At 42.6% G+C, this 24963-nt stretch overlaps 2 protein-coding genes and 1 pseudogene across 2 annotated transcripts in view; 2 read left to right on the top strand and 1 right to left on the bottom strand.

The window, feature by feature from the left end:
• The first annotated feature begins 2626 nt into the window (after nt 1-2626).
• Nucleotides 2627-3708, top strand: LOC124249595 (60S ribosomal protein L24-like; annotated as a pseudogene).
• Nucleotides 3709-13123: 9415 nt separating this feature from the next.
• Nucleotides 13124-19030, top strand: PDCD5 (programmed cell death 5). Its single transcript, XM_046680353.1, has 6 exons — nt 13124-13266; nt 14139-14176; nt 16460-16521; nt 17339-17430; nt 18440-18511; nt 18836-19030. Exons 1-6 carry the CDS (start codon nt 13201-13203, stop codon nt 18881-18883), a joined length of 378 nt encoding a protein of 125 aa, XP_046536309.1. The 5' UTR covers nt 13124-13200; the 3' UTR covers nt 18884-19030.
• A 2324-nt stretch (nt 19031-21354) lies between these two features.
• The window catches only part of ANKRD27 (ankyrin repeat domain 27), a 46585-nt gene continuing 42976 nt past the window's right edge, over nt 21355-24963 (bottom strand). Inside the window, exons 26-29 of the mRNA XM_046680352.1 lie at nt 24810-24921; nt 23938-24016; nt 23692-23764; nt 21355-22663 (exon numbers count right to left, since the gene is read on the bottom strand). Of these exons, the coding sequence (XP_046536308.1) occupies nt 22430-22663; nt 23692-23764; nt 23938-24016; nt 24810-24921 (498 nt within the window). The 3' untranslated portion in view covers nt 21355-22429. The remainder of the gene's footprint in view (nt 22664-23691; nt 23765-23937; nt 24017-24809; nt 24922-24963) is intronic.

Genomic DNA, 24963 nt, shown 5'->3' with positions numbered 1-24963 from the left:
TGCAGGCTCTGGCCCTGTGGGATACGGGACTATCTGTGCTGCCGCACCAAGGAGAAAGAAATGGAGGGAAGGGAAAAACAACAAGAAACCATAAGATGTACTGTTCACACGCCCTGGGTCCATTCTGAAATATGTCACAGAAGGGATGCTGAAAGGCAGCTGCCCAGAGTGGCTCCTCTCTCTCTTACACACACACACACTCATTTCTCTCTCTCCTTCTTTATTCCACACAGCCACTGCAGAAGCTCCTCTGGTTCTGTTTCAGACCCTGCCATCAGTTTTGCTAGTTCTCTGGGTTCTGCCTTGTCCAAGGACGGCCAGCAGCTGACTCGTGTGGTGTCAAGGAGATGCATCACCCAGGCTTATCACGTCCTGCATCAGCAGGCAAAGCATCTCAGTAGACCTGCCGCACCCCACTCCCAGCCCCCACCACTGGTTCTTCTTCTCAGCAACAGGACGTTCTAACGCAGCGGCCATGCCAAGAGCAGAAGCATTTTAATGCCACAACTTTGATGTGTCCGTTTTGACCAAACCAAAAAATAAAGCCTTAACCCAAGCTGTTTCTATTACCAAGATAGATGTGACAGATCATAAACCCTAAGCCCTGGAGACAGACTGGGGCGTGGGGAGTGGATGAGGCTCAGGGGCAGGGGTCAGACAGCACACTCTTTGAAACTAGGACCATGCTTGCCCCTCTTAGAACCATCAACCAAGAAAACAGCTCATTCTCTCATAATTTGGTTATTTACATTGTCAGTATCTCAGATTCTCTGATTTCTCTCTTAAAGTTCTAATAGCGGGGCTGGCCCGGTGGCGCAGTGGTTAAATGTGCACATCTGCTTCGGCGGCCTGGGGTTCACCGGTTCGGATCCCGGGTGCCGGCATGGCACTACTTGGCAAGCCATGCTGTGGTAGGCATCCCACATATAAAAAAAGTGGAGAAAGATGGGCACGGATTGGCTCAAGGCCAATCTTCCTCAAAAAAAAAAAGTTCTAATGGCCACATGAATTTACTTTCAGTTAGTTAATAGACATGCCATGTGTGGGTCTGCAGACCTCCTGGTGAGGCTGGCATTATCTTACTGGGTGTACATGAGATTCTGGGTGACAGGGGAGTGGGGATACTGGCCAGCTGTCTGGGCTATTTATCTCAATAAATGATCATCTCTTCTCACCTGCAGCCTGCAGAGAAAAATGTCTAATTACATTTCTGACAGTGTCCTCAGGAATGCACAGGTATATTTCATATCATTAATTTCAACACCCACAGCATTTATTCACTTGTTCCTTTAGTTAAGAAGCCATCACAGTCATCAGATGAGAAAAGAAGGTGGTCTGGCCGAGGCAGGTAGTAGAGGAGGTGGGGAGAGATTCTGAAGAGAGAGACAACAGGATATTCAGGTGAGTTGGATGAGGAGTGAGACAGAAAGAGAAGAGTCAAGGCGACTCCAAGGTCTTTGGTGTGCAGTTATGGGGGTGCCTGTCTCGGGACCTGGTTGCAAGGCGGTGCCATTTAATGAGATTGCAAACAACAGAGGGGGGTAGATTCTGAAGGAGAAGTCAAGGGTCTGTTTCGGGCATGTTGAATTTCGGATGCCTGCTGGACATCCTCATGATGATGCTGAGTGACGGATGTTCTGCACTGAGTTCCAGAGAGGGTGGGCTGGAGGCAGGACTTGAGATTCACCAGCGTATGGCTGGCACTGGGTGAGGTGGCCAGGGGGTGAGTAGAAAGCCTGGGGCAGAGCCCTGGGTCTCTCACAGACAGAGTCGGGAGGAGGAGCCGAGCAGACCCAGCAGAGGAGAAGCAAGAGGAAAACCAAAAGCTGAGGGGCCAGTGTTCAAGGAGGAACGGGCGATCACAAATGCTGCTGATGAGCTAGACTTATGGCAGCAACCCTGAGCACAGCAGTTTCAGAAAACCCTGACTGGGATGGCTCGAGAGAAAAGGAGACGTGAAGAAGCAGAGACAGCAAACAGAAACTAGTCTTTTCAGGAGTTTTACCCAAAAGGAGAGCAGAAAAATAGCACTATAGTAGGAAGGCTTTGTAGCATCAAGGGACATTTTTGTTTTGTTTATTTTTAATTGTGGTAAAGCGTACATAACATAAAATTTACCATCATAGCCATTTTTATATGCACAGTTCTGTAGTGGTACGTACATTCGCATTGTTGTGCAACCAACCTCCAGAACTCTTTTCATCTCGCAAAACTGAAACTCTACGCCCATTAACCACTAGCTCCACATGCCCTTCTCCTCCTCGGCCCCGGAAACCACCATTCCACCTTCTGTCTCTGTGAATTTGACTACTCGAGTGTCTTAGTCGGCCAAGGCTGGGCAGCTTAAACAACAGAAATGTATTCTCTCACGGTTCTGAAGGCTACTAGTCCAGGCGCAAGGTGTGGGCAGGTTTGGTTTCTCCTGCGGTCTCTCTCCTTGACTTGCAGATGGCTGTCCTCTTGCTGGATCCAGACATGGCCTTTTCTCTGTGTGCGTGCATCCCTGGTGTCTCTTTTTTTCCTATAAGGACACTAGTCATATTGGATTAGGGCCCATCCTAATTTACATTTCCCTAATGATTAGTGATGTTGAGCATCCTTTCATGTTCTTCTTGGCCACTTGTATATCTTCTTTGTAGAAATGTCTATTCAAGTACTTTGCCCATTCTTGAATTGGGCTGTTTTGTTGTTGTTGAATTGTGGCAGTTCTTTATATATTCTAGCTATCAATCTCTTATCAGATATATGATTTCAAATATTTTCTTCTATTCTGTAGATTGCCTTTTCATTCTGTTTATTGTGTCCTTTGATACATAGAAGTTTTTAACTTCGATGAAGTCCAACATATCTATTTTTACTCTTGTTGCCTGTGCTTTTGGTGTCATAGCCAAGACATCACTGCCAAATCCAGCATCATGCTTCTCTTTGCCATCCTTCCTCTTCCTCAGCAGCTGTGCCATGAAGGTGGAGCTGTGCAGTTCCAGCAGGTAGCAGTTCTGCCCCAACTGAGGAGGGGCCACACCAGGACCAATGGGAAGGTTTTCCAATTTTTTAATGCCAAATGCAAATCAGCCTTCAATTCCAAGAGGAATACTCAGCAAACAAACTGCACTATCCTCTACAGAAGAAAGCACAAAAAGGGACGGTCGGAAGAAATTTAAAAGAAAACCTGAGTGCAGTCAAATTCCAGAAGGCTGTCACTGGTGCATCTCTTGCTGATATAACAGCCAAGCGGAATCACAAAACTGAAATTAGGGGGCCAGCCCCGTGGCCGAGTGGTTAAGTTCACGTGCTCTGCTTCGGTGGCCCAGGGTTTCACTGGTTTGGATCCTGGGCACGGACATGGCACTACTCATCAGGCCGCGCTGAGGCAGCGTCCCACATGCCGCAACTAGAAGGACCCACAACTAAAAATATACAATTATGTACTGAGAGGCTTTGGGGAGAAAAAGTAAAAATAAAATCTTTAAAAAAAGAAAAGAAAACTGAAATTAGAGAGGCTCACTAAGAACAAGCTATCAGGGCTGCCGAGAAAGCAAAAAAGGCTAAGTAAGCATCTAAAAAGACAGCGACAGATGCCGCTAAGGCTCCCACAAAGGCAGCAATTAAACAAAAGATTGTGAAGCCCATGAAGGTTTCTGCTCCCCGAGTTGGTAGGAAACACTAAGTTGGCAGATCAGAGTTTAAATAAAGATCTAACTATAACTCTAAAAAAAAAGGAAGTCCAACATCATGAAGCTTTTCTCCCATGTTTTCTTCTAGAAGTTCTACAGTTTTAGCTCTTATGTTTGGGCCTTTGATCCATCTTGAGTTAATTTTTGCATCTGGTGTAAGGTACGGACAGGTTTTCTTTTCTTTTTTAAAGGAAGGAGATACTACAAAATGTCTCTCAGCTGATGGAAGTGATCAAGCAGAGAGAAAAACTATACGCAGGAGAAAGGGGGCCAACCGTAGCAGCACAGTCCTGGAGTAGCTGAGAGAGGCTGGGACGCAGTGTTTGACAAATACTCTCTCCTTGGCTACACTTTAGTCAGGCTCCTCTGAGCTCTCTTTTTGACCAGGTCTTGACCTTGGGCCCTGTCCTGTCTTTGGCCTGCCTGGCCCAGTCTTAGCAAAGAATTCTGCTAAGTCAACCCCCTCTCCTGAATATCTGGTCAAGTTCCGCATCCCCCACCCTTGATGTCTAAGCCCTTGACCTGCCTTTAGCAAGAATCCTGTGAGGCCAGTTTCGCAAGAATTCCCTACCCTTGATGTCTCCTCTTAGTAATTTTCCATCCATGGACCCCCTCACTCTGTTCCTTGGCTGTAAATCCCCACCTGTCCTTCTTGTACTCAAGCTTGAATTTGCAATGGTCTTAAATAGTCTCCTTACTGTGTCAGAATAATTTTTTATTTAATATGTTCAAACGGAGGTTGGTCTTAGTAGGAACAGGAACAGTTCAACCACTGATCTGAAAATTAGCTCCTGCAGAATCCAGAAAAAAAATTAGGAAGCAGTTTGAGATTCTAATAGAGTATAGAAGACATGTGGTCAATGGAACAGGAATTTAAAAGCCCCATTAACTGAGACAAAGAAGGTTATTTAAACAAAATAGAAAATGCACATCTACTATGAACTGTTACAAGATAAACACGAGTGCAAAACTGTCATAAAAACAAGGAGAAATGTAGAGAAACACAATACTAGGTAAGAACTTTAAATACTTCTTTAGTCTTTGAAGACCTAGTAGATGAAAAATTAACAAGTATACAGAAGATATAAACAGCTTCTTCTTGTGTATGCATCAAACTTGTCCACAACAAATAAATAATACATCTTCTTTTCCAATCCCATAAAACATTCATAAAAATTAATTACAAATGCAATGAAAAAAACCTCAGGTTTTCTACAAGCCCACATGGAGCACAATGCAATTTTTAAAAATCCAAGATTTAAAAGCTTTTCTAACTCAACCATTTGAATTTTGCAGTCTTCTGGTGGTCCCGAGTACTGTCTGACGAACACGTCAGCCCTCCATTTTCCAAGCACAGGGGGAGACGAGACTTCTCCACCCCCGTGATGTTCCCCGCAGTAAAATGATTTGCTTTGGCCAATGAAATACGAAGAGAAACAACGGGTATCATTGCTGGGTGGAAACTTAAAGGAACAGTGCACAATTCCTGAGATTATCTCTGCCTTGGCAACTGGTAACACTGAGAAGGAGCTGCTCTGGTAGCCTGGGTATCAGAGTCAGGAGACATGGAGCAGAGCTCCCAGCCCACCTCAGTGGACAGGCAAAAGAAGCAATAAATAAACCTTTGTTGTCTTAAGCCACTAGGATTCTGAGTTTTTTGTCACTACAGCACAGCCTAACCCATCCGCACTGATGCAGGACTCTTAAACAACTTCTCAGCTAAGCAGATCAAAACTGCAAGTTGGAGACTAGAAAATAAGTGCTATTTTCAAAATGGTGGAGCGACCACTCAGTTTTTCTCTGCTCCCTCCTAAGATCCTACAAAAATTACAGTAAAGGACAAAATGGGAACAAATTCATAATGACAAAGGGAACAGGAAGTTGCCCATAAGTGGAAGAGAGCTTTCAAAAAAATTCTGAGACTAAGTAAAGCTGATAGAGAAGGGATAACAGATGACACATCACAGAAGAGGTTGCTGATCTTTCCTACAGAATTCCAGAGAGGGACAAGACAGAGGACGCAAGTGAGTCTGGGCCAAAGAAATTGGAGCTACTTGAAAGACTCTGTCTTAAACAGTCTGGGCCTTATGCCCACCCGGCCGCCCTTGCTCGGAATGCAGGGCCATGAATCATCAACAACAAAGGGAACATCAGAGAGTTCCTCCATGAAGAAATTTAATAACTCAAAAAAGAAGGAGAAGAGAAGGAAGGAGGGGGAGGAGAAAGAAGGAAGAAGGAAGGAAGGAAAAGACAGAAAGAGAGACAGACAAGTGTATTAGTTTGCTAAGGGCTGCTATAAAAAATGTGCCATAAAAAGAAAAAAAAAACAACCTCAAAGGAAAGAGAACTAATTCAGGAAATAGAAGAGAATTAAAAATTTTCTCTATTATCACAAGTATACTCAGTGTTACTGCATTTAAAATCAAGAACAAGATACTATGTAAATGGCACAATCAGAGAACAAGAAAGGCCTCGTATAAAATAAAAATATGATGCTGGAATAAACTGACTAGAAGGCTCAGAAGATAAAAATAAAAGAAATCTTCCAGAAAGCAGAGCAAAAAGACCAAAGGTGCAAGACATGAAAGAAAAGAAACATAGCTCTATTGAGGAGGCCCAGTTTTACAAGTATTCCAGGTGAAGACAGAAATCAAAGAGAAGACAATTATCACATGAACAATACAAGAAAATCTCCCAGAGGTTAAAGATACAAGTTTTCACACGGAAAAGACCTACCAAGCAAAAAGCACATGGACTTTTAAAAGACCTACATCTTTGCAAAATTTTACAACACTGGAAAGAAAGAAAAGATCCTAAAAGCCACAGAAAGAAAAAAAATACCACTGTGAAGGAACAAATATCAGATTTTTCATTATTAACATGAAATGTTAGAACAGATGAGTATACCTTCATAGCTCAAAGGGAATGCCTACAAACACGACCAAATCATGGATGGACAGAAAACTTGGGTGAAGGTTATTTGAACAATTGGAGAGATATGAAGGTGGGTTGTACATCAAGCAGATGATACCATTTTATCTACATTAATTTATTGGGTGCATCAACTGGATTGTAGTTATGTATGAGACATCTTTGTTCATAGGATACACATACTTAGGAGTGAAGTGACATGATATCTCCAAGTTACTTTCAACTAGTTCAGAAAAACTGTGTGTGTGTGCGCGTGTGCACGCACACACACGCAGATCACATGTGTGTAGAAAGAAAGAGATAAAGCAAATGTGGCAAAACCTTAATGATTAGTGAATATATGTGAAGGCTATAGGTGTTCATTGCATCTTCCTTCCATTTTTTATAGATTTGATATTTTTCAAAATGAAAAAGAAGGAACTTAAAAAATACTACCAATACATAACAAAGCTGGAGGGGAAAATATCAAATAATTTATTTTTTTAATTTAAAATAATTCGAAGGGAACATTGTTTTATCTAGAAGTCTATAACCAGCCAAACAATTAGCCAAGTGTAAAAGTTGATTAAATATTCAGATACACAGGAACACAGAAAATTTACCTACCACACTCTTTTTCTTAGAAAACTACTTGAGGATGTGCTTCAACACAACGAGGGGTTGAACCAGCAAAGAAAACAGGGAATCTAAGAAACAAAGGACACAATCCAAGATAGTAACAAAGGGAGATCCGGAATGACAGGTATGCAACAGGCCTAGAGAGAAACCTGTCCAGACCAAGGAGGGAGGAGGAAGGCCTTTATAAGAGAGCTCTCTAATAATAAAAGTGGAGCCTGTCAGCATGTGTGATATGACGGAGAGTTCAGAAAAGAAATGTATAATAATCTTTGATAAGTAAAAACAAAGGTCACCCCCAGGTTCATTGTTCACATTAGCCAAGAAATGGAAACAAACTCAAGTGAAAATGTGGCATATATACACAATGGAATATTATTCAGCCATAAAAGAGAAGGCAATTCTGCCATTTGCAACAACGTAAATGAACCTTGAGGGCATTATGTGAAGTGAAATAAGTTAGACAGAGAAAGACAAATACTGTATGATCTCACTTATATGTGAAATCTAAAAAAACCAAACCCACAGAAACAGAGAATAGAGTGGTGGTTGCCAGGGGCTGGGGGTGGGGGAAATGGGGAGATGTTGGTCAAAGGGTACAAACTTCCAGTTATAAAATGAATGAGTTCTAGGGATCAAATGTACAGCATGGTGACTACAGATAATAATCCTGTATTGTACACTTGAAAGTTGCTAAGAGAGTAGATCTTAAATCTTCTTATCACATACAAAAAATAACTGTGTGAGATAATGGATGTGTTAACTAACCTCAATGTGGTAATCATTTCACAATACATACATGTATCAGATCATCATGTTGTACACCTTAAACTTAGACAATGTTATATGTCAATTACATTTCAATAAAGCTGCGGAAAAATACTTTTAAAAATAACAGGCAAAACTACAAAAAAAAAAGAAAAGAAAAATAGGCACAATTAGAAACTCAAAAAGAAGGAAAATTTTGTACAAGAAAAGAAATAGCACAGTACACTACTTGGCACTGTGTTGAACAATATTTAAAAGTCATACCGAGGGAATCAAAATGTGTCACTATAACAAAATCAGCTAAACATAAAGAAAGTCAGTAATGGAGGAAATTAGGAACAAAAAATTATAAGGCATACATAAACAAATAACAAAATAGCACAAGTAAGTGCTAAATAAAAAGCAGGATTCAACTAAATACTGTCTACCAGAGACTCACTTTAGATCTAAGGACACAAATAGGTTGAAACTGAAAGGATGGAAAAGTGCATTCCATGCAACTAGCAACTGAAAGAGAGGACGAGTGGCTATACCAATATCAGACAAAACAGACTTGAAGTCAAAACTGTTACAAGAGACAAAAAAGGACATAATGCAATGACTGTCAATTCACCAAGAAGATATGATAATTATATATGCATCAAACATCAGAGCTCCCAAATACTTGAAGCAAACATCGACAAAATTGAAGGGAGAGAGACAGCTCTACAGTAACAGTGGGAAACCTCAATGTCCCACTTTCAAGAATGGAAAGAACAGGGGTCGGCCCCATGGCCGAGTGGTTAAAGTTCCATGTGCTCTGCTTCAGCAGCCCAGCCTGACGGGTTCAGATCCTGGGCACAGACCTACTCCACTCATCAGCCATGCTGTGGAGGCATCCCACATACAAAATAGAGAAAGACTGGCACAGATGTCAGCTCAGGGCTACTCTTCCTCAAGCCAAAAAAAAAAAAAAAATGAGGAGGACTGGCAATAGATGTTAGCTCAGTGCAAATCTTCCTCACCAAAAAAAAACGAAGAAGAATGGAAAGGACAATGAGACAGAAGATCAATAAGGAAAAAGAGGACTTGAACATCACTATAGACCAAGTGGACCCAGCAGACACATACAGACCACTCTACCCAAGGACAGCAGAACACACATTTTTCTCCAGTGCACAGGCTGAAATCATACAAAACATCTTTTCCAATCATAAAAGAATGAAACTAGAAATCAACAGCAGAAGGAAAACTGGAAAGTTCACAAATTTGTGGAAATTAAACAACACACTCTTAAACAACCAGCAGGTCAAAGAAAAAATCACAAAGGAAATTAGAAAATATCTTCAGAGAATAAAAATTAAAACACATATATCAAAACTTATAGGATACAACAAAAGTGGTGCTAAGGTGAAATTTATAGCTATAAATACCTTCAAAAACAAGAAAGGGGATGTCAGCACCATGGTGGAATGAGTTCTTCCCTTAGACTCTCCCCACTAAGACACCACAGAAAGGACACTCATAAACCAACAGAGGGCATTCACACAACACAACAGACGTTTAAGAGACCCACGCAGCCACACGTCTGAAGGTGGAGGTGCTGGGCCCCCGGGGAGGAAAACATCAAAAATAACTATAATCTTGTCATTTTAACCACAAACTCACAACACAGGTTGGAATAAGTTGTGACAACAACAACTTAGAAGGGGAAGAGGAAAGGGAAGGAATCAGCTTAGACTAAGGAAATGAGGCTATCAGAAAATGGACTATCTCATCTACAAGATCTTTTAAACAAACCTCACAGTAACCACTAAACAAATAATCAGAACACAGACACAAATGATAAATAAAGAGGAAACTGAGAAAAGCATCATACTACCAAACTGAATCAGGAGTCCCAAAATCACAGAACGAGAAAAGGGACATGCAGAAGAACCGGGAGACAAGTGATAAAATGGCAGTATTAAGCTCTCACATATCAATAATCACTCTAAATGTAAATGGATTTGACAAAGGAGCTAAGAGCATACAATGGAGAAAGGAAAGTCTCTTCAATACATGGTGTTGAGGAAACAGGACAGCCACATGCAAAAGAATGCAAGTAGACCATTATCTTACACCATGCACAAAAGTTAACTCAAAATGGATCAAAGACTTGAAGGTAAGACCTGAAACCATAAAACTCCTAGAAGAAAATATAGGCAGTACACTCTCTGACATTGGTCTTAGATGGACCTTTTTGAATACCATGTCTAGTCAGGCAAAGGAAACAAAAGAAAAAATAAACAAGTGGGACTTCATCAGACTAAAGAGCTTCTGCAAGGCAAAGGAAACCAGGAACAAAATGAAAAAACAACCCACCAACTGACAGAAAATATTAGCAAATCATATATCCAACAAGGGGTTAATCTCCAAAATATATAAAGAACTCACACAACTCAACAACAAAAAAACAAACAACCTGATCAGAAAATGGGCAAAGGATCTGAACAGACATTATTTCACAGAAGACATGCAGATGGCCAACAGGCATATGAAAAAATGTTCAACATCACTAATTATTAGGGAAATGCAAATCAAAACCACAATGAGATATCACTGCACACCCATCAGAATGGCCATTATTAAAAAGACAAGAAATCACAAATGTTGCAGAGGATGTGGAGAAAAAGGAAACCCCAAACACTGCTGGTGGGAAGGTGAGATGGTACAGCCACTACGGAAAACAGTCTGGAGATTCCTCAAAAAAACAAGCATAGAATTACTATATGATCCAACTATTCCACTTCTGGGTATTTATCCAAAGAACACAAAAGATATCTGCACCCCACGCTCATTGCAGCATTAGTCACAGCAGCCAAGACTCGGAAACAACCTAAGTGCCCATCAACAGATGAATGGATGAAGAACATGTGGTTCACTATACAACAGAATAACACTGAGCCATAAAAAAAAAGAGACCAAATTGTGCCATTTGTGACAACATAGATGGACCTTGAGGGTATTATACTAAGCAAAATAAGTCAGAGGGAGAAAGTCAAACACCATATGATTTCATTCATATGTGGAAGATAAAAACAACAACAACAAACAAACACATAGATACAGACAATAGATTGGTGGTTACCAGAGGGTAAGGAGAGGATGGGGGAGGGTAAAAGGAGTAAAAGAACACATTTATATGCTGATGCATGGCAACTAGACTTTGGTGGTGAACAGAATGTAGGCTATACAGAAGTCAAAATATAATGATGTACACCTGAAATTTATTGTTATAAATCAATGTAACCTCAATAAAAAAATAGAAAAAAATGAAGTTGGACCCTTACTTTACACCATATACAAAAATTAAGTCAAAACAGATCAAAAACGTAAACATAAGAGCTAAAACTATATAACTTCCAGAAGAAAACATAGGGGGGAAGTTTCATGACATTGGATTTGGCAATGATTTCCAGGATATGACAAGAAAAGCACAAACAACAGAAAAAAAGTAGATGAGTTGGATTTCATTAAAATTAAAACGTTTGGTGCATCAAAGAACACTCTCAACAGAGTGAAAGGGTAACCCAGAGAATAGGAGAAAAATATTTTCAAATCTTATATTTAAATATAAATATATAAAGAACTCCTACAACTCAACAACAAAAAAGAAAGAACCCAATTTTTAACATGGGTAAAGGACTTGAATAAACATTTCTAAAGAAGATATACAAATGGCCAATAAGCACATGAAAAGATGTTCAACACCAGTGATTTAAATGCATATCAAAACCACAATGAGATACGACTTCACATCCAGTGGGATGGCTATTATCCAAAACCAGAAAATAACAAGTGTTGACAAGGATGGGGAGAAATTGGAACCCTTGCGCATTGCTGGTGGGAATGTAAAATAGCACAGCCAAGTGGAAACTTGTACGGCAATTCCTCAAAACCTACACATAGAATTACCATATAATCCAGCAATTCCTTATCTGCCTATATGCCCAAAAGAAGTGGAAGCAGGACCTGAACAAATATTTCCAAACCGTATCAGCAGCATTATTCACAATAGCCCAAAGGTGGAAAGAAACCAAGTGTTCACTGATAGATGAACAGATAAACAGAATGTGGGATATACACATAATGGAATATTATTTCATCTTAAAAAGTAAGAGAATTCTGATGCATGCTACAACACAGTCACAAAAGGATAAATATTCTACGATTCCACTTATAGGAGGTGCCTAGAGCAGGCAAATTCATACACACAGAAAGTAGAACGGTGGCTCCCAAGGGCTGGAGGAAGAGATTTGGGAGTTATTTAATGGGTATAGAGTTTCAGTTTTACACGATGAAAAGAGTTCTAGAGATTGGTTGCACAAGGCGAATGTTTTTAACACTACTAAACTGCACACTTAAAAATGGTTATAATAGTAAATTTTATATTATACTTTGCCACAACTTAAAGAACAGCACGTAGATAACGCGCAGGTCACATGGTTCGGGAGCTGAGCATCCTCTCAGACACACACCGGCGCCCCCAGCCCGGCATCCTCCGAGGACCGGCGCCCGCGTGTGGCGGGGTGGAGGGGGCCGTGGGGGTGGAAGGGGTCGCGCCACACCTCGCGGCCCCTGCTCCAGCCTCTCGGGAAAGGCCCCTCTCAAGCCCAAGTTTGCTCTATCCTGGCTTCTTAAGGGTCGGTGACCAGCGAGTCTCTTCTTTCCCCGCAGCCTAACTCATTTTATGGGTACAATTTAGTGCTTTTGAGCAAACTGAGGCGTTGTGCAACCATCACCACAATCCGGTTTTAGAACATTTCCATCACCCCTTGGCCTTTCTAAGGCCCTGGAGCCTCATCCGTAAATGGCGGCACGCGAGCCTAGCACATAATAGCGCACTAAAACGTTTTACCTATTATTACACTAGTTGGTGACGGCCTGTTTCTAGACTGCCATCCTCTCCCTGCCGCAGGCGGTGCGCCGCCCGCCGACGAGCCGCGGAGCTACCGGTGGTCCCAAACGCTCCGCGCCGCGCTCCCACCCGCGGCCCCGCCCCGCCGCGCCGCCCGCGATCGCGGAATCGGGCCTCTCTCGGCGCCCTGGCTGCGGCGGGCGGCGCCGCTCCGGGCTGGATTGGTGATGCCTGGGCGCTGCGGGCGCCTGCGCAGTGGGACGGCCCCGCGCGCCGAGGGGCTGCGAGATCCCGGGGAGCGTGGTCGCGCTGCTGGAGCCGGACGGCCGCGCCATGGCGGAGGACGAGCTGGAGGCTCTGCGGAAGCAGAGGCTGGCCGAGCTGCAGGCCCGGGACCACGTGAGCGCGCCCGCCTGGCCCGGCCCTGCGCGGCGCCGCCCTCGCCCGAGGGGGAGGGCGCGGCCCCGGGCGCCGCGGCCCGAGGACCCACGCTGCCCCGGCCCGCTCCGCGTCGCGGGGGCTCGGGCGGCCAGCCCACCACGTGCCGCCACGGGCGGGGGGCGGGCGTGGGTCTGTCCCGGGCGGGGGGCGACTCGCCCGGGCCGGCGTGGGTGCGAAGGGGAATGCCCAGCCCCTCGGGCTCCCGAACCCTTAGCTTTCGGATCCAGACCGCTTCCACCACGGTTCCAACCGAGTTGCTGTCTAGAATTCGGTTGTTCTGACCCAGGCAGCCGGCGTTTCCTGGGCTGTGCTGTGAGCCGGGTGCTGAGGGGACAGCGGGGGACACCCGCTCTGTAACGAGTTGACAGTCCCGGGAGGAGCCGGACGCTGCTCGCGGAGATGAAGCGCCCGAGTCCTGACTCCGCGGTACCCTGCGGAGCTGGCAGCAGCGTGTCAGGGATGGAGCGGGGTGGTCTCCAAGGAGGCGCCCTGTGCATCGTCAGCGTCCCCACCCCGAAGCACCTTTCATTTTCCAGAAAGTATTGTCACCACGGAAAATACGGTTTCCTAGTACAGATGCCCCCCCCGCCCCCATGGCTGTTTGTATTCTGAAGCATTCTATTAGATTGTGACTTTGGGAGCCTGTCAGAACCTTGTAGCAAGTGGAGAGCCACCCGGTTGACTTCTGTGAGGCCCAGCTTTTTAAGTTATCTGGTAATAATTTGGTGTCTGCTCCTGCAGGAGCCTGTTAGGTATCGGACACAAAATAAAATAGTCTCTGTTTTTTTCCTCTGAAATGGTTCGACTAAAAGGTGGAATTATTTTTTCAGGATCCTGGCGATGCGGCCCAACAGGAAGCAAAGCACAGGTATGGGCTGGGGCTCTGAGCTTTCTGAGGGGTTTTCTCACCAAATGGGTTTTTGACTTTAGTTATTTTAATAGATATGTGGATCCTAAAGTTTTTCCCAGCATCGTGATTTTTCCATGAGTCGTCAGGGTATCTTTGTTATTAATTTGTTAATTAAATAACCGTGTGGAGCCCACCGCACTTACTACTTTGTAGTGCAATTACTGGTTGATGTTTGTTTCTCTGCTAAACTGTGATGACCTTAGAGTGAGCATCATAATAGGACTATTTCCTAGGGATGTTTTGAGGATTACACGGAAACAGTTTAATAAGTGCTCGATAAATATTAACTGTTAACTATTGTTATTTTAGCCAAGCACATGGGAGAGCACCTCACAAATGGCAGCATTATTGAATGAATACCTGATTACCCCATCGTGCTATCTTTTTTCTAATTGTGATTAAAACACACATAAAATTTGCTGTCTTAACCATTTTTAAGTACTGTTCAGTCGTGTTGACTCTATTCTGATTATTGTGCGACAGATCTCTAGAACTTTTTCATCTTGCAAAAGTGAAACACTATACTTATTGAGTAACTCCCCATTTCCCCCTCTCCCACCATGCCACCTTTTTTTGCTTGAGGGAGACTGTCACTGAGCTAACGTCTGTGCCCGTCTTCCTCTACTTTGTATGAGGGATACTGCCACAACATGGCTGATGAGTAGAGTAGGTCCACACCTGGGATCCCAACCCGTGAACCCAGGGCTGTGATTCGCAGCACGTAGAACTTCAGCCACTTGGCCATCGGGCCAGCCCCAAACCATGCTACCTTCTAACTCACTCGTTCAGCAAGCATTTGTTGAGCACCTTGCTCTGGGTCAGGCACTGAGCACTGCTGGGTCTACAGAAAGAGGCAAAGCAGAGAAGGTTCCTGCCCGAATGTGGCTTGTGTGAGTGGGAGAAGACAAAGTAAGCACTGGGATGGTGCCAAGAAGAAGAAAAAACTACTACACAAATCTCATTGACTCGGAGATGAACATTTTTTCACAGATTGGGTATGTCTCATTGATCACTCTTGCCCTGGATTCTTCCAGACAGGAATGAATTTTGCTTCTGCCATCACTTGGGTACATTTCTAACTTGAGACCTCTTAAAAGTAAATTCTCTGCTTGGGGTTCCCCCCTCCCTCCACCCCTGTAGTGTGAATTCAGACAGCAAACCTGCAAAACTAAAGTGTGAAACTCAAATTCTCAGGAACCTTTTTCTTCCCCCACTCAGGGCCACGGTTGATGTGTGTGTGCTGTCTTGCTGTCCCTGTCTGCATGGCGGGTTTATTTCTTGCTTACCTTGTACTGAGGATGTTGCTCTTGCTGCCCCAGCTGTGAGTGGAGGTCTCTATTAGATGCCTCATCTAGGGTGTTCTTTTGTTCTTAGAGATAAATAAAACTATGGTGCATCTTACACTGGATGGCATCTTAGACTCAGTGAAATATAGTAACAGTAGTTCATGGCAGCGTTGAAGTACTCAGGAGCAATAAGGAGTGGCCTGTGGAAGTGGGCTTCACGCTGTGTTCCATGAGCCCTAGGGCTCCTCAGATGGGTGGTTAATGGGCACCGCCAGCCCCAGCTCCCCCTCTCATTCAGAGAATCTCTGCTTCTGTCTGTGTTGCGTATTAAGTTCCTTGAAGGACTTCATTTGAAAAACAAATTTATCTGCTTAAAAAATTTGAAACCCTGGTCTTATGTGAACTGGTTCCTACTTGGATAGCTGGGAAAATGCAAGGATGCTTGCAGAATCGTAATTTCACTTCCCCTCCCCACCCAAAAAATAGAACTGAGAGTCTTGAAACATGGGCTCTGGTTCTAGCTTGGCCACGATTATCTGTGTCACCTTAACGTGGCCTCCCTGGGTCTCAGCTTCTTTTTCTCTGAGAAAATTACACGGATTGATCACTTCGCCCTTCTCATTGCCTGAAATCTCACTGCATATTTCTGGCATCTCTCACACCCTAGGTACTTAATAAATGTTGGTACAGGTGGTTGAACCGAATTATGAAAATGTAAAGTCTGACCTTTCAGCCCGGTAAGTTTATACCCACTTATTCTAAAGCTGGCTTTGAGGACAGGACTGGACTCTCCGCTTTGCTGTAGCCGCTGCCATCCACCCGGCACCCAGTACAGCACAGGCTTGTCTACAGCAGGTGTCCATCCTGAGAAACGTATGGAGTGATTGCATTTTGTGTGTTCAGTAGGAATGCTGACAGCTTTGTTCTAATTTTGCTTGACCTGTTTTCATTGTAGGGAAGCAGAAATGAGAAACAGTATCTTAGCCCAAGTTCTGGATCAGTCAGCCCGGGCACGGTGTAAGCATCTTCAGTTTCCTCTTATTTCCATAAAATTGGCTTGAGTTAGTTGAATAGGGAGATATTTATGAAATTATTGCTATCTCTACATAAAATATTTGTGTAACCTAAAAACACTTGAGATACTGATTATTTGTGAGAAGTGTGAAGTTTATAAACCTAAAGAAACACACTGAAGTCATTATTGTAAGTGCTGGCTCAGTTCTGTCTTACCCAGGAGATGATCTCCCAGTGCATATTGGGTAAAATTTATAGGAAACAACTCTTAAATCGAGTCAGTCACAAACTGTTGCTGGTAGTTGATGTGGGTGATGGGGGCTTGGCAGTTTATTGTAGTCTCTGTTTTATTGTATGCTCATAATTTTTCATAATAAAAAGTAGAAAGAAAACTGTGTAGAAAAGGAAAGAAAATCAGCCAGTTGGAATGAACTAGTATCTTCTGTATTATAACTTGAAGCCCAGCTTAAAGAGGCAGCCTTAGATACATCACCACCATGTATCTGTGTAGTAATAGATAGATTTGCTTTCTAGAGGGCAATCATGTATTTTTTTTAAAAAAAGTACGGGGTTTGAATCTGAAGGCCCAAGTTTAATCTTGGCTCTGTGACTACTCGTGTGTGGCACTGACTGATGCCGCCAGGACTGACGTGTCGTTTCCTCACAGTTAAGGTGGTAACAACAGCATCTGCCTCGCCAGCCTAGCTAGTCTCAAGACATAAGTCTGTGAAGTGCTTTAGAAATGTTCCTGCATAGTTTTAAGCTGTAAGTACATTGAGTTTTGACTCCTTTTTATGGATGTATATATTTTTCTTTTCAGTAAGTAACTTAGCACTTGTAAAGCCTGAAAAAACTAAAGCAGTAGAGAATTACCTTATACAGATGGCAAGATATGGACAACTAAGTGGGAAGGTAAGCTTGGACTGCCTTGAGGCACTCTGACCTAACGTTACCTACTTTATCAAAACTTATCTTCAAGAAGTTAATTTCATCTTCTGGTTACAGAATTCTTGTTGACTATTTCAGTGAAGCAGTTGTTAAAGGAGAGATTGAATAGTTGTATCTACCATAAATCCTAAAATATAACTAATTGCCTTTCATAAAATCCTCTGCTTCTTTCTTGTCCTGACATTGCTGTGGAAGCTTCTTGGTGTCTGTGTGACCCCATGACTATTGAGGTCAGCTAGCTTAAACTGCTTCTACACTGGAAACACGGTTTGTCAATAATACCAACTAACAGACTACCAGTGTAGGTAGAAGTTGAGCTTGTTTTGCAAATGAGGAGGTGCTAGACTTCCTTGGTTATTATGTGTGTTGCTGTGATGCCATGATGGGTATATGCTGGCAAGCCTGAAGTTCCTTCAGACCCAGGGGAGCCCCGCTCACAGGGAAGCCCTCTGCGGGCCCCTCAGCCTGCAGGGACCAGGCCTGCCCTGACTCCTGACACTAGGAACGTGTGTGGGAGCCACGACTGCTTCGTCTTTGTTGAGTGACTTACCGCCTGCATTTAAGCTTCTCAAGAGCTCAAGGGCAGAGGCCCGAGCGTCTCTGTCCTTGACACTTAACACAGTGGTGTAGGTGGTTGTCACTGGCTGCTAGTGGTGATAGAGCTGTTCTTAAATACCTCTTAACTTTGGATTTTTCTGAGGAAGCTAACTGATGGATACTTTTCCCCTTCCTCAAATGAAGACTTCGAAGAGCACATTTTCTTTGGCACTTTAACCAGTAGTGTCAACCTCCAGTCCCAGCTCCCCTTCCCTCCTGACCTCCAGCCCAGCTCCCCTTCCCTCCTGACCTCCAGTCCCAGCTCCCCTTCCCTCCTGACCTCCAGCCCATAGCCCAGAAAGACGAAAACAGTTCAATCTGGTGAGGCAAACGCTTTGTTTTAAAGAAGTACTGTTTTTCTTTCTGATTATCCTAGGTATCAGAACAAGGTTTAATAGAAATCCTTGAAAAAGTAAGCCAGCAAACAGAAAAGAAAACAACAGTTAAAGTAAGTTTCCCCAAGTGCACGTGGCAAAAGAAAAAGTTGATAATTTAAATAAGTGTTGAATATACACCTACGTACAGTATCAAAACATGTTTCAGCCCATAGACATTTTCATTTTGTAACATGGAAGTTTGGGGAGAAAGGCTGCGTATAGTGAGGGGTCTAATTTTTAAGGCTCTTGAGTTGATATTCTCTCGTTTAGATCTAAAATACTAAGTTGTTTTAAAGACAAAAATGTCTTGAATAGTAGGTAGACAGTTTTCTTCTCAGAAAATTGAGTTATGCTTTATTAAACATGTTATGACACACATTTAATTTTCCCCCCAGTTCAACAGAAGAAAAGTAATGGACTCTGATGAAGATGACGATTATTGAATTTAAGATGTTTAGAGACTAGAACTTAATGGAACAATTCTAGGATAGATAATACTTGGCAGAAGTTGAGATCTGACTTGAATGTTTACTTTGTTTATTGTCTATTTGCCTTTTAAAAAAATAAACTTGTTATGCAAAATAAAACAATTTGGGCCGAGTTGTTTTAATACCATAGCTGAATGAACTGCGTTTTGAGTTTCTCCTTTCCTACTGAAAGCTTTTGAACGTGTGTAGCAGCATGAATATATCCTTTGTAATTGTGACGTTAGTGTTAGATAGGCAGATGGCCTTAGCAGAAATAGAAGCTGCTCGAGCACTCTTCAGTAAGAAGAAAACAGCATCCAGCACCATCCTGGGAGTTCAATCCCATGGACTAAGCTGATCAACTTCAATATTAAACATCTAATATTTCCAAGACACAGGTTCGGAAAGCAAGCAAGCAAGCTGTTTTTCTTCCTGCAGGTTGTACTTACATGTAAGAAAATTCCTAGCTTTGATTTCATTTATAATTTGTTTTTCAAAACCATTGAGACTAAATTATCTAACAAATATGACCCCTCTCGAAAACCTCTAATAGAGTGATACTTGAAAAAAATTACCAAAATAACTGGGACATACTAGTAATAACACTTCAACAGTAATAAACGTGTTTGTAAGAGAAATGACTTCTGATGATTAAAGTCTAGGTGAGAGATTTGGCAGTTAAACACTTGGGTAGAGATATTCTGGGTTCTTCGCTCAGAGTTGCAGGTAACGTAGAGCAAGCGTCATCTCTTATATTGTGCTTTATTCCCACTAGTCACGAAAACCTTTGCTCCTAAACTCAAATCATAGCTCAGCTCTCCAGTGAGCCGTGTGGCGTAACCTTTAGGTGTCAGCCGTGGAGACCCGGCCCCGGAGTACGTTCCTGACGTTTAATGAGATGAGTAGGGTTAGTCGCAGAAAAGTGATGGGAAATGTGCTTGATAGTCCCAGTCGGCTTGAGCCAGCGCACTGCTGCTGCATGTTTAAACGTATTTGAGATTGTACTCTATTTGAGGCTTAACATTTGTGACTGTGGTCAATGAAGAAAGTCAGTGTTGGACTAAGTGTCTAGCATTCTTGAATAAAAAAGTGAGTAAGAACATCAGAATATTAAAAACCTCCAAAATTTTTTAAAGGGACAGAACTGATAAATAGTCAAAAGCAAAATTTGGTCAAGGATTTTGGGGGGGAAAATCCCAGTTACAGGTAGATTTTGCTTTAGGTCTCATTTACATAAAAATGCTGGAGGGAAACTAGACAATTTGAGCCAGTTTTGTTACATGCTTTCTCTTGTGGAATAACCACTATCCTCATGGCAGCCACTCATGTTAATGTGTTGAAAGATTGTCAGCCTCCTGCCCTTCAGAGACACGTGAGAATGGAAAGTGGTTCTGAACACAGGGATGGGAGTTCTTGAAGGCAGCAAGGGGTTAGGGAGTGGGGAGCGGTTATTCTAAACTTCAATTTAACTCAGTGAACTGACAGTACTTTGAGTTCAGAACATTCTTACACAAAGTAGAAATTTGGGCATTACCAATTTCTGAATTGTCCAGTTTACTTTGGTTTTTTTTTTTTACTTTATTTTTTGTTATTTTTAAGTTGAATTTTAAGTGGGGAAAGCAATTGAAGAAAAACATATTTAAAAAAATAATCGAGGCAGTCACTTCAGATGGTTCACACTGCTCATTACCAGAACAGCCCAAGGAGAAACATCTCCCATAATACTGACAGGCCCATTCACAGTATTTCTATCTCCAGAGGAAGGGCACACCAAGCTGGAAACTGCCAATTCAGATGACACTTCCAGTGAGGCCTTGACCCCAGTTCTGATATCTCAAGCAAACTGGGCCCCTTATTTCTCTGAACCTGTTTCCTCATTGAACAATTCTACCAGCTAGGGTAATTGTTAGAATTAAATAGGGGCAGACATGAAAGTTTTCAAAATTATATTGCATCATCCAAAAAGTCAGGTGGTATCAGAAGTATGTATTTGCGTCTTGGAAATGGCTGGGCTGATAAACTGTACGGGATATAGTTTCTCAATTAGGATGGTAGAGAACCACAGCAACTCAAGTCAGTACGGCAGTTTTGTTTAAAAGTGAGGAAAAGGAGAAAGAATCAGAAGAAAGAAATTCACAAAGCAACTGCTCATTCCCTGCTTGGGCTAAGAAGCTGTATTGTATTCATTTTTGTACTTCTGGGTTTAAAACATTTTTGTGGGCACTAGGTACTGTGCGTAAGTCAGCCCTAGTCACGTAGACAGATTATGATAATCTCTGAATGATCCAGTTGACACGTTTCAGTCACACATCTATAACTGAAAAATAAAATGTATGTTCCTCCAATAGGGGAAGATTTTTCCAAACACAAAGCACATGTTTCTAGCTGAGAGGCTGAGAAACAGGTACCTCCACAGCAAAACATTAACTAAAAAAGGTACCATGACACACTGAAGAATCATAAAGTTTACTGTTTCTTTTCCATCATTTGGCACATATCCAAGGCACATTAGAAAATTAGAAATCATAAATTACTTTGTAGAAAAATAATCAGCCCCTCCCTTCTGTACATACACAAGTATTTCCAAGAACATGCACAAAACCATTTCTCTGTTACAAAGGGATTTGAAAATGTACTCAAGGTAAACCCATGTTTGCAGCTCGAGACCAATTAATAACATAAAAAAATAACAGTATAATCTATAGAAATTTATAAAAAGGAATGAATGGCAATAAATTCTAACTTAAAGTAAATTTGACCTGGTTTGTGCTGTAAGTTTTCAATCTGAATCAAAAGACTAAGAAAAGATGTGCCAAATCTACTCTCTAGTTCAGTAACCATCCATCAGGAGTGACATTTAAGGGAGGTTCTTAATGGAAAGGGATGTTTCTAGAGACACTAGAGGTGCATGTGTGCAATGATCAAATATCTGTACTTTGCTGGAAGAAAAATTCTACCCAACTTTTCCCATGTACATAGTGTAAAAGGAACTTGAGAACGGCATTTAGGCATCTTTGGGTTCAAATGTTGCTTTGCAAAGGAGCATTTTCCAGGTCCTGTTTCCTTCATTCAAATGTGACCTTTCTGGCCGGCCACCACAGTACCATGAAACCTGAACTGCTTCTCTTCAGTTTGTCCCAGATGGAGGAGTTCTGTTAGCTTGTGGTTTGCTCGTTTATACACATCAGAGGCTTAGCACCTTCAGGAGGAGGAGGTCAGAATCTGGTGATGAAACCTCTCACTCTAACCAAGGAACCCTAACACTGAAGAAGTCTTAAGGATCTGGACACCACTGGACTTTCTGTCCATTCCTTTCCAAGTGTATTCCTCAGCTTTGAAGAGGAAGAAGATGGTAACAGTTTTTTGTTGCATTCTTTCCCTTAGCCGGGAAAAGCTTTCAGGAAGCTGCTGCTCTCTCGAGCCAAAGAGCAAGTATATTTAGTTCTAAGCTGTATTCACGCTCGGTGTCTTCTTATTGAGGACTTGCTGCCTGGCAGCAAATTGAACGGTTCCTTATTCCTGTTAAAACTGGGAAATACTGGCCTCGTGGGGAGTGGCCAGGCCACCAGCAGTCTCTGGGCCCTTGGCTCCGACTGCGTCATCAACAGTGTGTCTCCGCAGCATTCGCCTGGTCCCAGGAGCAGCCTTTTTCAGTCTGGGCCTCTCGGGCTGCTCACCCCCTCCTGTGTCAGCCGTCTGTGATCTGCTCTGCTCCGGCCGCTTAGCCTGTTCCCGTGTGACTGTGGGCCTCCCTGGCTGAAGAAAGGGTACAATTCACAGTTCACGTTTGCACTGTGCTTTAAAGCACCACCACACAGTAACAGCCACCCTTGGGTGCTTATTTGTGTCGTCAGTGTGCTCAGCACTTGCAGGCCTAATTTCAGCTCCACCATCCCTGTGGGGATGGTAGGACGTGTACTCCAAGTGTCAGACACAACGCCAGCGCTTTACATGTTTGCACATTCAATCCTTACAGCTCTAACTAGTGTGTACTAACAGGATCAGCAAAGTCAAGCAATCCAGCCAAAGGCCCAAGCTAGCAAGGGAAAAGTTGAACCCAAGCAGATTTCAGAGTTTGTGGGTTTCCCACCCCGCAGCAATTCTATCAGCAAAGTCATGAAAGAGTAAATAAATCAAAATTAGTCATGTTTACAAAAGTCACTTTAATTCTCTAAAACAAAGATTTAGAACTTTTATTTGTTTCATGACGCCTATGCCACACATGCTGTCAATTCCATTTCTCATCAGTAGTCAATGGATGGTAAACAGCATAAGAGGAGTCCTGTTTCTGAGAGTCCCCTAAGAATGGCACCAGAGAATGTGAAGTGGGCTTCTGTTTATAACTGACGCTCAGACAGTGCTTTAAGAGACGGCCACCGAGAGCACCGTCCACAGAGTAACTCCACACCATAGTGGAGAAGTTTTCTACTCACCTATGCACAAACTTGCTTTCTTCCTTATGTTAGTGATTAACACATTAGTGAGTTTGCCCAGTGAAATTTCAGAGAGTTCACGTGACTATACACACCATGATCTGCGTCTTTCCACGCGTACAACCATTTTCCACTTTTTCCTCCCTTTCTTTCCTCAGCTCAGAAATACATTGTTAAATAAAACAGTAAATGAAGTCTATACTCAACTGTCCCACTAAAGAGCTCATTTTAATTATTATCATCTCTTACAGTGAAGGGAATCATGAAAGGAGCAATATATTTACCATACGTTAGATTTGAAAAAGCCAGGCTTTAAAAAGTATGATTATAAGCCAGTGTTTAATAACTCACCTCATGCACAGAACCTTCAGTAAGATTAGGGACACTTCTATCTCTTGCCATAATGTCCCTTGAAGTCCTTCCCCTGAAACACCAAACTACAATAAACGTTTGGAATAGTGGAGCAAAGCACTCGGCGGCCACAAGGTGGCAGCATTGGATGAGGGCAGATTGTAACCCGTTAAAGCAGCGCATCCTGCTCCACTTGTAAGTCAGGCAGAGTCAAAGCACAGAAATCAGCTCGAACTTTATACTCACTTAAACTGACCAAGCGAGGGGACACAGTAAAACTGTCTAGGAAAAGGTTCATCTGGTAGGTCATACATTTTTGAGTTCCCTGTAGATAAAAGGATAAACATCTGAGAACTTCCAAAATAGTTGAAGTGTTTTAAAATGCAACCTCTCAATTTTATTTAACAAAATTTAGAAAATTAAGCACTGCATTTGCTTAAACCACCACATTAGTAGATAACTATTTATTACCGTGTGAACCCCCATGAAAAAGAAAGATAAATCCTTAACACACTGATACTCCCCAGGCACAGCCAATCTGGTGAGACAGCCTCAGGATTACCCAGATATGTGACTGGGTTTATCACATTGTACTGCAAACTCATACTGTAATTAAAAAAATAAGTGGCTAGCACAAGGACCCCCTCTGAACTATAACAACTTTTAAAAGAAGAAATACTTCAGCCCCACCCATTTGGCAACCGCTGTTCTAGGACCATCAACCTCTGTACACCTGCAAATTAAAAAAACCTTAAAGGTGGCATTGACTGCGGAGGTCCAGGAAATACTTAGAAAAAGGCCTGGCCTTGGAACACAAGGCATGAAGGGAACTACCCAGTTGGGCCTCCTCTCCAGCTGGGGAGTGGAGGCTTACCCAAGCTAACGCCGGGAGTGTCCATCTTACTTCCTCAGGAAGCAGTGTCACCGTCAACCAGAAAACGAGCATCAAAAAAGCTGAGGAACCAGGATGTCACATACATTTCTTTGGTGCCTACATCCCACCCCCAGTCGTGATCATAATTACATTCTATACTTACAATTAAACGAAACCAGCAACTGGTCATGAACTTCCACATAAACCCAAGTTGAGAATTACAGAAAGAATGTTAAGTTCTTACATTTTTTCCTGATCGTAACAGTAACGTATTCCTGGTGGTCTGTTTCGCCAACATCATCTAACGTGGCCACACAGTTTGGTACGACTTGAAGTAATTCCATTATTTTTGAATTCTACAATTTGGAAGGGAAAAGATAACAGGAATATTTTTTATT

Source organism: Equus quagga, chromosome 13 (genome assembly GCF_021613505.1).
Source record: "Equus quagga isolate Etosha38 chromosome 13, UCLA_HA_Equagga_1.0, whole genome shotgun sequence".
Classification (NCBI taxonomy): Eukaryota; Metazoa; Chordata; class Mammalia; order Perissodactyla; family Equidae; genus Equus; species Equus quagga.
Note: the sequence above shows the minus strand (reverse complement) of the source record. Positions and strands in the feature narration are given on the sequence as shown.

What these genes read in the sequence shown, in the direction of transcription:
- PDCD5 (XM_046680353.1), top strand. Translation starts at nt 13,201, where the DNA reads ATGGCGGAGGACGAGCTGGAGGCTCTGCGGAAGCAGAGGCTGGCCGAG. An exon ending in AGCTGCAGGCCCGGGACCAC is followed by an intron (nt 13,267 to 14,138) that starts GTGAGCGCGCCC and finishes TTATTTTTTCAG; the next exon opens with GATCCTGGCGATGCGGCCCA. An exon ending in AAAAGAAAACAACAGTTAAA is followed by an intron (nt 18,512 to 18,835) that starts GTAAGTTTCCCC and finishes TTTTCCCCCCAG; the next exon opens with TTCAACAGAAGAAAAGTAAT.